The following is a 19,051-nucleotide window of genomic DNA, read 5'->3' as shown; positions in this document are numbered from 1 at the left end:
CACATACATTTTGTATTGAAAGTTTAACCACATACATTTTGTATTGAAAGTTTAACCACATACATTTTGTATTGAAAGTTTAACCACATACATTATGTATTGAAAGTTTAACCACATACATTTTGTATTGAAAGTTTAACCACATACATTTTGTATTGAAAGTTTAACCACATACATTTTGTATTGAAAGTTTAACCACATACATTTTGCATTGAAAGTTTAACCGCATACATTTCGTATTGAAAGTTTAACCGCATACATTTCGTATTGAAAGTTTAACCAAGGGAGCTTACCAAAGTTTTCACAAATACCATTCAAGAGTGCACTTCAAGTTTAGTCTATTCATCCGGTCTACCCCATTCAACCCCACTACTACTCCAGGCATGTAAATCACTCTTGAAATCTATGGGGATCACGTGTGTAAGTGTTTGCTGGATGCAATTCATGTATAATACTATAAGGACACGTTATGTATATGTTTTAGCACAATAACTGTTGAAGAAAGCAATGTGCATGCTAACAAAGCCTCTCAGGGTATTGTAAAAGAAGAGCAGACGCCACTAGCTTGGCCTCACAGTGAATCAAACAGAGAATTAGAAACTCGCACACCCACCTTGCAATAAGAATTTGCTGTTCATCTTAAGAAGCACAAGGTAACGTGGTGTGGATATCGCTAAACCATTCTTCTATCACTTACTCCTTGTCACATATTAGAAATATGCAATTAACAGTAATAAATTTCAGAAGCTCTTACGTATATCGTGTCCAACCTCAAGAGGTAGTAAACATAATGTGGGCAGTACCTGGTGAAAGCAGACCAAAGTTATGATATACACATACACTCATTTGTACTGGAAGTAAGTATATATGCCTCAGTTTGGATTTATAAACATTGTAGCAAACCGTAATCTCTCCCAATACCTCTCTGTACAAAGTACCCCCACTACTGCTGCCATTTTTAAAAAATTTTGTGACATGTAAGGTTCATTCATACACATTGTGCGTGTGTACACTAGTAATATCACCTTGAGGGTATTGTTGACTTGTTGTAATGATGTAATTTGTTGTTGTAACAAAGTATTATCTTGTTGGCATGACAATGATCTCTTCTCCACCTCCACATTACGAGCACTTAACTCAGCCTACCATTATCACCATGGTAACAAAACAGTAACCAGTACTACCACAGATAGAGCATGTTTTCCAACAGGATTGGAAACAGATATTACTAACATCCAATGATATGTAAGACGTGATTTACCATTCTTGCCTCGAGCACAAATTTACTGTTCTATTCAATAGTACAACTACCAACAAATGTTGGAATGCACAAGAATTATGTCAAATACCAACCCAGCAACACTTTAAACAGCTTTGTAATTGTGTAAACCTGTCAATAGGAGCAGGATGAGCAGTGTTTTGTTTACTGGTATGTATTTACATCTTCAGTATTGTGTAAGCACAGTGCTAGTGACGGATACAGGAGGTTGCAATGGTTTCAGCTGAAACCCCCTCTAAAAACTGTGCATGCGTCCTAAATTTATTTACGAATCATGTGGGTGATAGCACCACGAAGAGTTATACATAGTGCATTATATTGGGACTTCTTCTACTGGTCAAACTTCATACTTTTGCCTTTGAAGTCACTGAAAATGCCATTATGGCATCTAAGCGTGTCAAGCGCCTCTAAAAATAATTATCAATATGAGTACAAGTGCTGTTTTGCTTCAAAACTTTCTGAGAAGGACTGGATTGGTAAGATTTCCACTGTGAAACAATGTTGTGGAGTGATTTTTACTGTTTCAATGCTAGCAGTTTACGCCATAGATCTATGTAGCTATAGGCCACTGAGCTATTAAGTTAACATTCATCCCAGCTAGGATCACAGTTATTGAAAACTTCCTGAACCTAAAACTCCTCTTAAAGTTTCTAGATCCACCAATGAAGAAGCATATCCAAATTACCTTAAATAAATTTTAAAATACACATTTTTGTCATTTTTGAGGAATCAGTAACTTTATTAATTACAGTGGAACCTCGGACAGTCTGGTACATACTACCATCCGTCTCTCAGAAATGTCCGTAACTAACCCTAACCTGTAACTAAGAATAGAGATGGACCGATACCACTTTTTACCAATACTTCCGATACAAGCATTTGCACTGAAATTATCTGCCGATACCGATTCCGATACCGATACTAAGCATTGAAGCCTAGACAAGTTTATTACAAAATTTTACTGTTGTGAAACATAGCTAGTTATTAAATATCATGGTAATTGTTCAGTTTGATTGATCTCAGTTCAATCAAGTTTCAAAAATTCATTGTCTAAACATGTTAAACACCATTGTGGATCACTAATTTCTTGATCTGAGGTAGTGTTTATTGATTATGTAATTAATTACGTGGGCGGCCGATAATTCTACAGTGTTTGTTACAGCCTTGCAGCCAAACCTTTTCATGAAAAAGCAAGCCAAGTAGTCATAAACTTTATTCTTTGAGAAACAACTTCACTGTCATTAATTACATAGGATTCACGTGCTCTAATATATTAGAATACACACGGAGCAATTGTAGCAATACTTGGAAAAGAGTAACAAAGGCTTTGTTTCGCTACTTTGCTAGCCCAACTAAGTTATTTGCTACTGGAAACTTAGCTAGAGATGGTTTAATAAAAGTGGTGAGTGTCTACTGGTGATATCTATACCTCATACTACCGATACCGATCCAATCCGATACCACTAGTATCAGCATCGATACCAATACTCGTATCAGTATCGGTCCACCTTTAACCGAGAATAGCTAAAATGCTATTAGTTCATAATATTTGTAAGGTAGTACATTCAGCAAACACACTGTTGCAAGTAACACCTCAGGCTGCAAGTAACACCTCAGGCTTCTCTTAGAAGAAAGCTTGGACCTTATGAACACCAATCATCACCTATCAATGATTTTTTTTTTTTGTCGTTAGTAGAATCAGGCTAGAGGTATACATATTATCAAAAGTAAACTTGCAGCAGTGTTTGTACATGCCATACTGGCAGTTAGACACTCTCCCCATACAAATATAATGAACTCTTGGCCTATTATGCTAAAGTGACTAATTTAAATACAAGTAATGTTGTTATTGCTATCAGTTAGTACTATGCAGTTTAGTGGGCAGAAGGGGAAGTCACTACAGAACATTCATGGTCACTCCCCTGGGCTGTAAAATGCATTAGACTATGGTATGCATAGTATGCTTTGAACTTTGGTCGTTAATCAGGTATTTAAAATCCAAAAGATACCCGCGGGTAGGTATCTAAACTGGTTAGATACCAGGTTAGATACCTGTGACAAAAACGTTTGTCACGTGCATCACGTGTTTTGCTGGATTCCAGCCACAAAAGCTATCAGAAATCATCACTATAGTATGTTCACGTTGAGCTGAATCCTCAAAAACATTTAATAACTCATGGATGCAATTACACACGATCTTGACATTTGTAGTACCGCTTGATCCGCTAAAAATATTCCAAAATCTTTTTGTTCAAATGTTTGACATAATATTTTTTCCTATGGAGAAGCCATATAGGTTCAGTGTCCATTACAGCCCTTTCCCGAACTTGTAATGGAGCCAAACTGTACATGTCTGTTGTTGACACCTTTGCTGTTACCAACAATCATCTGGTTGGCTGAAATGTTAACTCTGTTGAGAAAAAATCCATTTTTAATTTTTAGCTGTTTTTCAGGATTCAGCTCAACATGAATATACTATAGAGTGTGAAGAAAACATTGCTGGATAATAGAGATGATTGTATTCATCTAGGAAGCCTGCCAGTGAGTTGTTTTAACAAGAAAGCCGCCATTATTGCAGGCCTGCCAACCTAGGAAACAGAAAACCCTTGAGACTTGGTCTTGACATCCAGAACGGACTACTGTATCTGCTATAGGCAGACACAGCAAGTTGCAACAGCCCCTATGTCCACACAATGGGCAGATAGGCCACCTTTACCATGCAACACATATATACATGCCCATCTTCATATGGGCATCAATATAGCGTTTTGCATCACTAATCTATGCATGGAATATCTAGACCTGCAGTAAATGTGTGCACGAGTCTTATTTCACCAGCTAACTAAATGTACTTACTCAGAAGTCACTGTGTTGAAAGTGAAACAGATACTCAGTGCTGTGAAGTTGTAACACGTGACTGGACTATGGAACATTCTTGATATAAGCCACTAGGTGCTTATAATATCACGTGATGACTTAGCAGAGATGTGTAAATTTCATCCTAGAGGCTGAAAGCTAATAAAATACTCCAGACACATAGTACATACTATTTGTATAGGCTACAAACCCAGCCTGGAAAACAGGTACTCTTGTGTGACATACAAACCAAGTGCTTCAGGGTTGGTATTCTGATCAGAGTTATGACCGCTTAAAATCAACTCCAGATCTTGCTCCAAATACTCTCCAATGCATCGGTATTAAATAGAAGGCCAAAGACGAATCCTTGCCACAATGCTCGCCTTTATAATCACGTGATCTTGCCTCTATTAGTTGTACTACAATTACGTACCCGGGAGAAATCCTCTGAGAACTGGAAACGGCTATATAGGAAAGGGAATTCTGAGAGCTTTGACTCTGGCCTGAGCAGCTGAACTTGAAAGTGAAAGAAATTGTCAGTTTTATGGTGATTATCCGTGAGAATTGGTAGACTTAACGAAAAATCTGTGAGTTTAGAGCTACTGCTTGTGAGACCTTGAGCTTGGCAGTGAAATCGTGAGTCTCACGGTAAATCCGTGAGGGTTGGCAGGCCTGTTATTGGCAGTGACCAGAGCCGCATGAGCCAAAGTCTAAATTGGTTATTACCCAATCCACGGTATCTTCACTATTTTATAGACCTTTGGAATGGCACATAATCTCTAAAATAGTGAAGATACCTGGATTTGTGCAATAACTTACACTTATCAGCTAGCAACCAAGCGGTAGTTAGTATTAGTAGAATAAACAAGCCACCAAACAGGTACACAGAAACCTTTAGGCTCCCTCCTTGTGCTTTCATCTAAACCAAACTTCATTATGGTCAATAAACTACAAGCCACATGACTAATTTGGACAGTCTCTGCAATGGAGGTGCCCAGACAATGGAGGTGCCCATAGGTTCCACTGTAGTGTATTAATAAATTATTAAATCAAAAATGAACTAGTAAGGGTCCAAGCATTAAAAACTATTGAAACAAGAAGTATGAATGATGGTATTACAACATAGCCTTACCACAGTCACAAGCCTAGAGGCCAAATGGAGCAGTGCACGGCCACCATTTTACGCCACAATAACAAACTCACCAGTGGGATGTGCCTTTTGGGGTTCCGACGAGTGTGTGCCCTCTGCGCCTTGTCTTTTCTTTTATCTTTCTTTCAATCGCGCTGCTTGTCTTCTTCATCCAACAAAACCATATCAAAGCGTTAATTTTCCGTATCAACACTTTCTTTAAGCAGCATAATAGATGCCACAAGATTATTTAAGGCGCTTAGACTACGTTACTGTATGGAAGTACCAGTACTAGATAGCTTTCTGTATCTTCACGATAGGTCACAAGGTCCGACATCCATTCTTTATTCTATGCATCATCGATCTATGGATTGGATCGAAACCACAATGACCACACCCTTTTTATGCTAGCTGCATTCATAATGGAATAGCTAGTTGGTAGGCTGACTCAAGATACTCTAATAATCAATTGAAACTACAATGACCACGCTCCTTTTTGGGCAAGCGCACATCTTTGCAGGCTGACTCGAGATACTCTAATATAGCAATCACCCTAATAGAACAGTCACATATTTATAGCTAGTTGTATGCTTAACAAAAATATTAAAATTATAGATGGAGTAGGAATCCAAGTGATAAAAAGTAGTGAAACAAGAGATGAATGATGGTAGCTATTACAGCATGAATTGGTGGGAAATTCCTCCCTACTTTGGCATGGTAGCTATAGCAATTATTTTATGTTCAATGCCAAAGTAGGGATTTCCCACCGAGCTGTGCTGTAATAGCTACCATCATTCATCTCTTGCTGCACTTTTATCACTTGGATCCCTACTTCATTTTTAAATTTATAATTTTAATATACTATATGCCTTTTAAAGTACTTGGGTGGGAAAAATCAAATGAATAAGGGTGCTATTGTTTAAAGCCCATAAAGCTCTTTGCGAGCTAGCTTCAGCTGTAGTAGCTATTAGCAGAAACTACACCTTTACTGGCACAGGAGAAAACATAGGTTTAGAAAATCGCTGATTGCCAGCCACTGGCATCTTGATTAGTAGTCTTTCCACAGTAGAGTAGACATTTTACGAGCTTTATTTTCCTTTTTGTTAGAATTAAAGGTAGCTATAGTTAGCTATTTGGTGTGATACATTCAGCACCACTGCATGCTCAATCCCTCCATCAAGACACACGGTAGTGTGTCGTGCGGCCCAAGAAGCCGGCGCGCCACACCGTGAGTATATTGACAGGAAGAACGAAAACGTCATTTTCACACCTTTGTATCTCGGTGATCACTTATCTGATTGGAACCAAATTTGCTACACAGTTCCCCGCCAGCCAAGGGAGTCTACATTCCAAATTTGAAGGAAATCGCACCAGCCATTTCCGAGATACGAGCTGCCAAAGTTTCGTTTTTTTTTCTTCGTTCTTTCTTCTTCGTCTTTTCGCACACTTGCAAAAATTGCTATAACAAGCAGACGCGTACTCCGATCGCCTTGAAATTTGGCACACAGAAAGGGAGTCCAAAGGCAAATCCTAGCATCAAATTTGGTACAAATCCGATGAATGGTTCAGGAGTTATGACCGATTATTCGCGTAAAACAAGATCGATTTGTTGTCACGCCTACAGGGTAAACCGCTTCATGGAATGAGTTGAAAATTGCTATGTAGATGGAGTAACCATCGTAGGAGTGCCTTTTGGTGGTTTGAAAGGAATCGAGATAAAGACCACGGAGATATGACACAAAACCCAACCTGTGTCACAATTACGCGATCGATTTTTATGAATAAAAAAGTATTAGTTTTCACGCCTACTAGGCAAACCGCTTAGAGCAATGAGCTGAAAATCGGTGTATAGCTGGAATAATCTTCATAGAAAATCCTTGCAGTAGTACAGAAGAATCGGATTACAAACCACTGAGTTATGATTCGAAAGCCAACTCCGTGTAGCAAATGCGAGATCGAGATACTCTAATAGAACAGTCACCCTAATAGAGCATTCGGCTAATTTATTTACTCCATTATAGAATTTTATTACATCACAAGTTATTCTGTAGGGAGTTCAGCTGCAAACAGTTAATCTTATAGACAGTTCAGCAAGAAGACAGTCACCATGTGGAGAGTTAAGCAAATATACCACTATAGAGATTCAGAACATTACAAGTCACACTGAAGAAAGTTCAGCTATAAACAAGTCATGCACTGTGTAGAGAATTCAGCTACAATTAAGTCACTCTCTAGAGAATTCAGTTACACACAAGTCACTGTGGAGAGAGTTCTGCTACAAACAAATTACCCTTTAGAGTGATCAGCTACAAACAAAACACTTTGCAGGGTGTTCAACTGCAACAAATCAATTACCTTTAGAGCGATCAGCAATGAACAAATCAACACAAATCTACCTGTAGAGAGATCAGCTAGAAACAAATCACCCTGAAGAGAGTTCAGCTACAAAAAATCACCCTGTAGAGACATCAGCTAGAAACTAGACACAATGTAAGGAGTTCAGCTACAAGCAATCACCCTGTAGAGAGTTCAGCTAAAACAAATCAACCTGCAGAGAGATCAGCTACAAACAAATCACCTTATAGAGAGTTCAGCTACAAACAAATCACTCTGTAGAGAGATCAGCTAGAAACTGGACACAATGTAAGGAGTTCAGCTACAAGCAAATCACCCTTTAGTGAGTTCAGCTACAAACAAATCAACCTGCAGTGAGATCACCTACAAAAAAGCACCTTGTACAGAGTTCAGCTACAAACAAATTACCCTGTAGAGAGATCGGCTACAAACAAATCAACCAGTAGAAAGATCAGCTGCACACAAATCAACTTGTAGAGAGATCAGCTACAAACAAATTACCCTGTAGAGAGATCAGCTAGAAACTAGTCACAATGTAAGGAGTTCAGCTACAAGTAAATCACCCTGTAGAGAGTTCAGCTAAAACAAATCAACCTGCAGAGAGATCAGCTACAAATAAATCACTTTATAGACAGTTCAGCTACAAACAAATTACCTTGTAGAGAGATCGGCTGCAAATTAATCAACCTGCAGAGAGATCAGCTACACACAAATCAACTTGTAGAGAGATCAGCTAGAAACTAGATACAATGCAAGGAGTTCAGCTACAAGCAAAATCACCCTTTAGTGAGTTCAGCTACAAACAAATCAGCCTGCAGTGAGATCACCCACAAAAACTCACTTGTACAGAGTTCAGTTACAAACAAATCACCCTGTAGAGAGATCAGGTAGAAGAATTCACCTTGTAGAGAGTTCAGCAACAAAGAAACCACCATGTAGAGAGTTCAGCTGCAAACAAATCACCCAGTAGAAAGATCAGCTAGAAGAAGTTACCTTGTAGAGAGTTCATTTACAAAGAAACCATCATATAGAGAGTTCAGCTACAAAGAAATTACCCCGTAGAGAGTTCAGCTAGAAGAAGTCACCTTGTAAAGAGTTCAGCTACAAAGAAACCATCATGTACAGAGTTCAGCTACACAGAAACCACCTGTACAGAATTCAACTACAAACAAATCACCCTGTATAGAGATCAGCTAGAAGAAGTTACCTTGTAGATAGTTCAGCTACAACAATTCACCCTGTAGAAAGATCAGCTAGAAGAAGTCACCTTGTAGAGTGTTCAGTTACAAAGAAACCATCATGTAGAGAGTTCAGCTGCAAACAAATCACTCTGTAGAGAGTTCAGCTACAAAGAAACCGCCATGTAGAGAGTTCAGCCTCATACAAACCACCTTGTAGAGAATTCAACTACAACAAATCACCCTGTAGAGAAGAAGTTACCTTGTAGAGAGTTCAGCTACAAAGAAACCACCATGTAGAGAGTTTAGCTGCAAACAAGTCACCTGTAGAGAGTTCAGCTAGAAACAAATCACCCCGTAGAGAGATCAGCTGGACGAAGTCACCTTGTAGAGAGTTCAGCTACAAAGAAACCATCATGTAGAGAGTTCAGCTGCAAACAAATCACCCTGCAGAGAGTTCAGCTACAAAAAAATCACCCTGTAGAGAGTTCAGCTAGACGAAGTCACCTTATAGAGAGTTCAGCTACAAAGAAACCATCATGTAGAGAGTTCGGCTATAAAGACACCACCATGTAGAGAGTTTAGCTGCAAACAAATCACCTGTAGAGAGTTCAGCTACAAAGAAACCATCCTGTATATAGTTCAGCTACATTTCAAGTCACCCAGTAGAGAGATCAGCTGCAAAAAAAATCCTATGGGGAATAATGAGCATGTAATAAATATATGTATATAATTTGTATAATTACTAATAAAATCAAAAATAATTGAAGAACTAAAATTCTTCTTTAAGTTCTTTTCTTCTTCCTGTGGTAAAGAAAAAAACACATGGGTTAAAAAAGCCCCAAAGCCAGCCATAGGCCGGCTTTGCAGTATACAAATACAAAAAGAAGTGATATCTAATCAAAAACAGCCAAGCTGTAAAAAAAGGTGCGGCCCCCATAAAGGCCATGGTGAAAAAAGATGTGAAATCCAAGGTGGCGGCCAAGAAATGCCTGTGATGGTAGGTTAATGGTTACATTTTAATAACAACAATTCAGGTGAATTTGGTGCCAAGACCAAGCGGCACAAAATTCACCTGAATTGCCGTTATTAAAATGTAACCATTAACCTACCATCACAGCCATTTCTTGGCCGCCACCTTGGATTTCACATCTTTTTTCACCATGGCCTTTATGGGGGCCGCACCTTTTTTTACAGCTTGGCTGTTTTTGATTAGATAATCTTTTTAACAGGGGCTACAGCCCCCCCACCACCCTATTCAACCCGTATCGACACCAAGTATTCTAATTGCTTAAAATTGGTACATTAAACAATAATATCAATAAATAATTATAAGTATATGGGCGCTAGCTTACATGACCATGTAGAGTCTGCTTATATGATCTACTTTAGCTGTAGGCTATCTATGAAATACTGAGCCATGTCCAGTCCTGTAGATGCTATATGTTTAAGTGTCCAAGAGTGCAAGCCCAGCACATGAAACTCCGGCGAGAACTAAGAAGAAAGTGCCAATACCAATGGAAAATATTGGTGAAGAGCCTTTGTGGGACTCAATCGAGACTGCTGGATGACTTTCACCTTTTGATAGTTTGTGTGCTTCTGCCCAAATAGTCAGCACAAATGCTGGTATTGCTGTGCAGAGTGCTAGCTGGTGTCCAGAGGAATAACACAGTTTGTATTGCAACATAACAAGAGCAAAGATTGGCCCTACCACAAGAATATGCAAGTGTGGGAGTCTGCAGCAGATTTTATCAAGGGACAAGCTGAAACTTCTCACCAAAGAACAGGTTTTTCACATGCATAGCTAAACTATAGATACCTTATTACTTATCATTTTATTACTTAATCAGCAGGACCAGGGCTGATATACAATTGCGCTGTAGCTAAAGTACTCAGAACCATCATTACAGTGCGCTACCATGCAAGCAACGTATAGCTGTATGGAATAGACTGGATGATGAGGTTATTGAGAACTGCTTGGAAGCATTTAGTTTGTTATTGGAAAATTCACTTTGCATTTCTTTAGGCAGTGCCTGTAGATTTAAGGTGATTACATGGCTGAAGAAATTCAAGACCCCTCAGGATGCTAAGCAGCACTACTCCAAGTCAGACAGATTCTATTACTGTGTAGGCCATCAAATGTCATATTGGAGTACAGAACAGGTTGATGGCACAGATGGCATCAACCAGCTGATAACATAAGCTTAGAGCTATTGTCAAAGCAGTTTTCAAGCTATTATTGAGCCTAACAGTATACCTGCAGATTTTGTTTCATTTGCAACATTGGCAATGGACAGGCTAGCATCTTGCAACAGATCAAACATGATGTATAATTTGGTTAAAGGAATTGGCACGGTGTCAAGCAATGGTAACGATAATTGTTTTCCAGTGAAACGGATCTTATGAAACACATGTGCAATTTCTTTGCTGCAGAAAGCCTGCAAAAGGTAAGCAGATGTATTAAGCTGCCAGTCAACTTCCAAATGGCCGTATCTTCTAGGTGCCTTCTTGTCCCATAGACTACCGTGTATGGCGACAGACAATGCATTCAGTGACGTAGCCAAACCCAGGCAAGCCAGGGCAATGCCCTGGAATCAGACCATTTTGCCCCACCATCAGCAACCCAGACCTGAGCAATTAAAGACGTGGGCTGGATTAAAAGTTAGCTACGCCATTATTGTACAAGAATACCAGTATAACTTCAATGTCTTTCTCTCTGACTAGTCGATGGACAGAGATGGGATTATCCAAAGGATTTTCCCTTTGTGTAACTCAATTGTGTACAAATAATAGGAGGCAATAAATAGAAGCAAGATCATGTGATTACAAAAAAAAATGCACAGCATTGTGACAAGGAGTGAAAGACAAGGATTATTATTAACTCTTCCAGTATTGTGGGATGGACAGTTAACAATTGGATTAACTTGTGTAACTATTGGTACAGTCAAAACTCGAATCAGAGAATAGAGGCGAGATATTTGAGGAATTAGCACCTGCCTAGCCACGTAGATACTAATAAGTGATAGTTCAAACGGTATGGAATGCTTATTCAGTCAGCAATTATCTTTTTTTTTATTTCTAGGCTGTGGCACTTGCAGAGCAGTCATCACGTGATACAACACTATAAGCACCTCGTGCTTTAATTAAGGTTTCTTCCAAGTCTGGAGTTAAGACGGAGATGTGTATATGGAATAAGAAGGCCAATAGCTAGCGTTCACCTAGAGTAAGGTTAAATAAAGTACATTAGTCATGCATACAGTAGTGTAGGTAAAGTATGTGTAGTGATGCATACACGTTTTTAAAATGCTGTATCGATGTCCATATGAAGATGGGCATGTGTATGTGTGTTGCATGGTTGAAAGGCTTGCCCGCCCAGTGCCCTGGCATGGCAAAAAGTCTGGCTACGTCACTGAATGTATTCGCACTTTGGTCAAAAATGAGCTCAACTTCAGCATGGGTCCCATGTGGAGTGCATCATCCTCACACTCTCCTAACAATAAAAGAATTGTAGAGGTATTGTTGAATGCTTTCAAAATGATGCTTTCAAAATGATGCTTTACTTCTCGTTGTTTTAGTGTTTATCTAATATTCCTTCTTTGTTGGAGAGCACTTTGCGGAGTGATATTGCTTCAACTTGTATTAGTCTTGGTATTAGTCTTAGTAGTGAAGTTCAGGCCCTGATGTTTGGTGGGTAAAGCTGATGGTGCTGATGAGGTGAATGGCTTGAGAGAATCTATCAAGGGAGAGTGGAGTGGTGATGTGATGGGGCTGCTGAGCAGCTGTATAGAAATTACAGAAAGCTCATAAATAGCATCAGTACAGAAAAGGACTACAGCAATTTGAAGCAAGATACAGAATTGTTAAGACAACAAGTTACAAAGGATACTGATTTTGCTTCTGCCAGTGAATTCTTTTGCATTATTTCACTCACACAAAAATTATCTCTGGTGAAATTCAATGATGATTATGCTACTACACAAAAAGGAACACTGGAGTGTCTCCTGAAAAGGTGATGATGAACCTAGCACGAAATGTAAAGTATGCATGGAATGTAAAGTATAGCACGGAATGTAAAGTATGCATGGAATGTAAAGTATAGCATGGAATGTAAAGTATAGCATGGAATGTAAAGAGTATAACATGGAATGTAAAGTATAACATGGAATGTAAAGAGTATAGCATGGAATGTAAAGTATAGCATGGAATGTAAAGTATAGCATGGAATGTAAAGAGTATAACATGGAATGTAAAGTATAACATGGAATGTAAAGTATAGTATGGAATGTAAAGAGTATAACATGGAATGTAAAGGATCTTAACGATTTGAATGAGAGTGGCAGAAGGGTCATCCAAGAGTGTAACAACATCACACAAAGGCTTGAAAATTTTTCTTATGACAGAATATCCAACAACTTTGCTGGATCAATATCTTCAAGTTGTGAACTGGCTCTTATCTTTGTGAAAAGAGTTTACAGGTACAAATGTGTAGTAGCTAAACACATCTTGGTGGTTATGATTAACCCAGAACAGCAGACCACATGCTTGCTACCAGTGCAATGTATTGCCTACAAATCATTGAAGGAACATTGTTAACAAGTTGATACTATACACTGTTGAGAGAACAACCTAACACGGATAACTGAAATATTGAAGCTAGCTATAGTGTCCCAATGGAGCACGTGTGTGATGTGGCTGCTTTCTGAGAGGAACAGGGGAGTAGCCACGATTTTTTGAAGGGGGGTTCCAGCACCAGCATTGAGTTACTAGAAGCAGGGGTCTGGGGGCACAGCCCCCAGCTGCTGAGAGACTTTCAATATTTTAATAAATTAAAACTCAGCAAATTGCTATATTTTATGCAAAAAGTACATTAATTATGATGCATTAAGTGCCCCTGGGATGAAGGTAGTACTAGATAAAGTCACCTAGTGGAAACAGACAGCATAACACATAGAGACACATATAGTAATCTGTAAGTGATGGTTATATCTCACTGTGGTATAGGAGCCATGAATCCACTGATACAAATGACAATCAAAACAATGTAACTATACAAATATGCATAGCATGAATTCATTTTGCATAACACAAGTGATAAATTACTGGAGCTCTATATCTTTAAACACTGCACACCAAAGCTATAGCAGTATAAGGTCATGCTAAGTTTTGCATTTAATGTTGGAATGTCTGAAAAACTTCATATGGACATGGATATTTAAATGCATGTTCTATTAGAGTATACCTGACTGCTCTATTAGAGTATATACCTGACTGCTCTATTAGAGTATATACCTGACTGCTCTATTAGAGTATATACCTGACTGCTCTATTAGAGTATATCGATCTTTTAAACAAGTTTTGAAGAGGGCTCATGTTACCTCTGTAAATCCTTCCCTGAGAGATGAATGTAAGTTTTATCAATTGTTGTGCTGTGCCATTACACTATATTGCTCACTTATTTTGTCCTGCCACACTAAATGGTGTGTTAGGATCCTGCTTGCAGAAGTCTAAATTTTACAGGGGGGGGGGGGGGTTCCTGAACCCCCCGGAACCCCCCCTCCCTACGCCCCTGGAGGAATTTTAGCATCTATTTTCAATCCCATTGAAAAGTACACTATATCTGTAGTACCAAGAGTATAATGGGAGAGGTTAACCCTTTCCCACCACTTTTACTAGAGGTTAACCCTTTCCCACCACCGTTACTAGAGGTTAACACCCTTCCCCACCACTGTTACTAGAGGTTAACCTTTCCCCACCACTTTTACTGGAGGTTAACCCTTTCCCACCACCGTTACTAGAGGTTAACCCTTCTCCACCACTGTTACTAGAGGTTAACCCTTCCCCACCACTGTTACTAGAGGTTAACCCTTCCCCACCACTTTTACTGGAGGTTAACCCTTTCCCACCACCGTTACTAGAGGTTAACCCTTCCTTACCACTGTTACTAGAGGTTAACCCCTCCCCACCACTGTTACTGGAGGTTAGCCCTTCCCCACCACTGTTACTAGAGGTTAACCCTTCCCCACCACTGTTACTAGAGGTTAACCCTTCCCCACCACTGTTACTGAAGGTTAACCCTTCTCCATTATATACTCTTGGTGGTACTGCTAACCAGCTTAGCCTGTAATGAGTCAGAGTCCAGTGGGTCAGACAAAGTGAACAACTGTTGACGCAACTTATCCACTGATACACTCAACTCAACACTACGGTCCATGTGATGTTCTAACTCCTAATAGTAGTGGTGATCATTTGTGATGTCATATTGGATCATGTGATCTTTTTGTAAAATTACAAGAAGATTAAATGATCCACTATGATAGCATAAGGTGACATGGTCCATTAACAAGACCACATGATCCACTCACCTGATCCTTACTATTTAGCTCACTTCTCAATTGTTCTATTTCTGCTAAACTATCTTCCTATGGTGATCACTATGGTAACCATGTTATGATGACCACACCCACCAATGATTGCTGGCAACTGTACAGCTCTGAGCTCAGATGATCTTTATCTGCTGTAATGGCAACCAGTCGTTGCTGCTGTTCTGCTAGCTGATTGGCTAAAGATGACATCTCATCCCTTTGAAGTGCTAATTGTGACAACACAGAGTTCTTCTCCATGGTGACCTGGTCTAGGGCATCTCTTAATCCCTGTAACTGGTAAAGCCATAAAATATCACCTTGTAACATGTTGGCACTAACCTGCATGTCTGCAAGGGATGGGTCATGTGATCCAACTGTTAACCTATACAATGTGATGCATACACAACCATGTGATGCATACACAACCATGTGATGCATACACAACCATGTGATCCCTAAATAACGCACTACTAATAATGATCATGTGATCCAATACATTGATAATAGCATCCCGAACTTGCACGCTCTAATGGACTGCAAATAGAAGGTACCGTCAAAACGCAATGTTTTATTATTATGCCATTCTACATTAATTTTGGTGTTTACATGAAAGGATAATATGTTTACACATAGTCTGTTTGTAATTACAATAGGATCACGCCTTCGTATTTAAAAGTGCTTGTACATAGCTACATTGCAAGTTACATACAAAAATTAAGCTTGTTTGCAGCTACATACGCACGTCTCTTTCTGAGTGCCAGTTGTATACTGCACAAACCTATTGTAACCTTATGTAACTATGTACATACTTAATTTGTGTGTTTTGTCTCTTCCACAGGTCGCTACACTGCAGCAGCTGATATGGTATCTTGAGAAATGCATGATACATAAGGAAAAATAAGTTTGATTACAGGTCATAGAAAAAAAGTAGGGAAACAAGGGATAATGACTGGCATACCACATCAAAAGAAAGTATGGCGTCTGAGTTAATGTTCTACTGAACGCACACCTCAACTATCAATTTCTGACTCAATTTAAGTGAACTGGCCATTACACTATGCTTTCAGCCCATTACACAGCAATACAAACAAAGAACAGCGTGAGAAGTGCCTCAGCAGTCACCATGAAACATACAGAAGATTCATGTGTCCCCAATTCCAGACACAAAGGAGGACACTAGTAAGTCCATGTTGAGTGCATTGTACCCTTGTACATACTGTGGTATGCCAACCCGTCAGGCTGAAACAACCTTAAACAGTGAAACAATCAAGCCTGTAGCCTTAGCTATCATCTGCATCAGGCAGGCAGGCAGGCAGGCAGGCAGGCAGGCAGGCAGGCAGGCAGGCAGGCAGGCAGGCAGGCAGGCAGGCAGGCAGGCAGGCAGGCAGGCAGGCAGGCAGGCAGGCAGGCAGGCAGGCAGGCAGGCAGGCAGGCAGGCAGGCAGGCAGTAAAAAATTCCATCAAAAAATAAAAAATAAAATAAGTAAAAAAAAAATTTTTTAACAATCTAATGGAAGCATTTAGGATTGTACTGAAAGCACTTTTGGGCTTGGTTATACATAACCAATACTGCCAAATTGCCATGAAGGTATTGTGAGGATGGTTATTGGGTGATATTTTGAACAAACTTTCATGATCCCTAATATAATTCCTTCATTTTAATTGTATTGATAAATAATAGTTATACGGGAACAATGTGGAGTCTTCGCGAGGGCGCTACTAAGGGCCTGAGGGTTTATAAATTTCATAGACTCCACATTGTGCCCATATAACTGCTTTAGACTCTATTTCACATTACACTCAGATTACATACCCCATCCACAGCTGTTTCTGCTGTAGGCTCTGCAAAAGCAGCTGGTTTTCTTGCGATAATACTAGTGCCATGGCAACTATGCATCCTCACGTGACAAAATAATTGCGCTCGTTAAATCACTGCACCTGAACAATGCATAGCGATTGGATAAACCTAGATTTTGAGCATATGTTATATTGTGCCTGAAGGCGTGGAGTATATTAGAAAACAAGGTGGAGTATATGAGATCTGTCAGCCATTGAACAGATAATGAAATTAAAAGAATATGACAACTAGGTAAGTAGCTTATAGTCCTAAGTACTTAACTTAATGTATTAACTTACTTACTGCCACAACAGCAAAGGTTTAATGTAGTATTAAAAACTTTACACCACAAAAATCAATCCCACAATCGAAAGTTCCAGGTGTGTGTTGAAACATAATGTCATAGGAATGACATTCTGAGAGCTATTTGCCCACGCAATTGAAACCACAATCAATCATCAAATGCTAGTGTATAAAACAAATGGGATGAATGATCTGTAATTCTTTCACCTATCATGCCCTGAGTGATATATATCACTTACGCCATAGTAAGGTGAAATACTCGAATTTCATTGGCTACTTACAGGTATCTAAATCCTGTAGGTTCCTTGTTCATGTCTCAATAGATCCCTGTCTCTGGGGTGATATATAGATACTACACTCACCAGGGATTGGAAACTGGTTGTTTATGACACCTCTATCCACACATCTTTCTAAATCTATACTCTGCCAAGTCATCTTCCCACTGGTGATACTGTAGTCACAATAACAAAGCAATAACAAAAGAAACTCCCAAGGAAACACCAAAGTGGTTGCGATCAATATAATTCCTGCGCGTTCAACTGAAACAGTAATACTTTATGCAGTTGACATGTGTAGTAACTGTTTTTTTTTTTTGTTTGTTTTTTTTAAATAGAGTTTTTGTTTTCAAGGCTTTAGTGTTTCAAACTGTGATGGTTCGATTAACTGATGTCTTATCTACCAGGAAATGAAACAAAAACTTCCACAGGACATCAATTCGTTACACTAGAGCTAGCAGAAGAAGACTTGGGTGGAGCGCAAAAGCTGAAAAATACCTTTGTGATGAAGAAAGCTTTTTACAATTACGCTGGTTCGATTCATCGTATCAAGTTACCTGCACAGTACAAAATTGGCTTTTGTAGAAACCGCCATTTGAGACTTAGAGCTAGCAAAAGTTTGAGAGTGGCCACAGGAGTAATCATGGTGGGCATTTAACTGGTAGCAAGGTGCCATAACATGTGTAACAAGTTACAGGGAGGAGTATTGAGCTTGTTATCAGCAAAAGCACAGCCGTGGTATAAGTTATGGCATTTGTAAAATTGAACATTTCCAGGTGGTAAAAATTTTCAACATTGAGTTTATAGCTCATTACATGTATGCATTATACAGGTTTTGGCAATTGAAGTTGTCGCTATGGTGATTGAATTCATCATTTTGGCAAATGAGTTCATCCCTTTGACAATTGAATTCGTCATTTTGGCAATTGAATTTGTCATGTTGGCACAAGAATTCATCATATCTAAATTGTCATCAAGAAAGCAACCGCTCATCACGAAGTAAATCATTTTCACCATGGAGAGTTACGCTTGAGACACTAGAAGGTAATTGGAGCTGGTTGTACGCAAAGCTGATAGCTGTCTGGCAAGTTAACTAACTTGTTCACGAGTGACCACGTCAATTGCTAATGGCAAAGTACAGTTGTGAATGTTGCTGAAGAAGCTGTAGTGAAGAATTATCACCTTATAAAGAGTTGTTAGTGCAGCATCTAAATCCAGCCTTTAATCTAATAGGGTATTGATTATTTTCCATGTAAACAAATAGTTGCATTGACAAGGACCAAAAAACAGGGTTCCAAAGGACTTTTTACACGCCTCCCCTTCTAAAATCACTTAGTACACAAACTCCATAAGAAATTTGGTGCTTTTATCCAAAAGTGAATGGCTGGACTATGTTTGCCACAGTTGTACCTGAACAAGGTCTTGTAGCAGCTGCTACATCTTGTTTTCTCCAGCTGCCAATCTTGAGAATTCAAAG

The 19,051-nt window shown here is 39.2% G+C and overlaps 1 protein-coding gene across 4 annotated transcripts in view; it reads right to left on the bottom strand.

Moving 5' to 3' along the window:
* LOC136252658 (early endosome antigen 1-like) overlaps positions 1 to 19,051 on the bottom strand; it is a 45,984-nt gene that overhangs the window by 23,620 nt on the left and 3,313 nt on the right. For 2 of the 4 annotated variants that reach the window (XM_066045190.1, XM_066045192.1), the window contains 5 exons: positions 15,499 to 15,541; positions 15,262 to 15,453; positions 15,160 to 15,216; positions 14,907 to 15,023; positions 1,026 to 1,142 (listed from right to left, as the gene is read on the bottom strand). In XM_066045190.1, the coding sequence (XP_065901262.1) occupies positions 1,026 to 1,142; positions 14,907 to 15,023; positions 15,160 to 15,216; positions 15,262 to 15,453; positions 15,499 to 15,541 (526 nt within the window). Of the gene's footprint in view, positions 1 to 1,025; positions 1,143 to 14,906; positions 15,024 to 15,159; positions 15,217 to 15,261; positions 15,454 to 15,498; positions 15,542 to 17,580; positions 17,921 to 19,051 lie in introns of those variants that run through there. The other 2 variants (XM_066045193.1, XM_066045191.1) reach the window with 2 other exon arrangements.

Source organism: Dysidea avara, chromosome 4 (genome assembly GCF_963678975.1).
Source record: "Dysidea avara chromosome 4, odDysAvar1.4, whole genome shotgun sequence".
NCBI lineage: Eukaryota > Metazoa > Porifera > Demospongiae > Dictyoceratida > Dysideidae > Dysidea > Dysidea avara.
The sequence above is the reverse complement of the archived record's forward strand: the minus strand, read 5'-3'. Positions and strand labels throughout refer to the sequence as shown.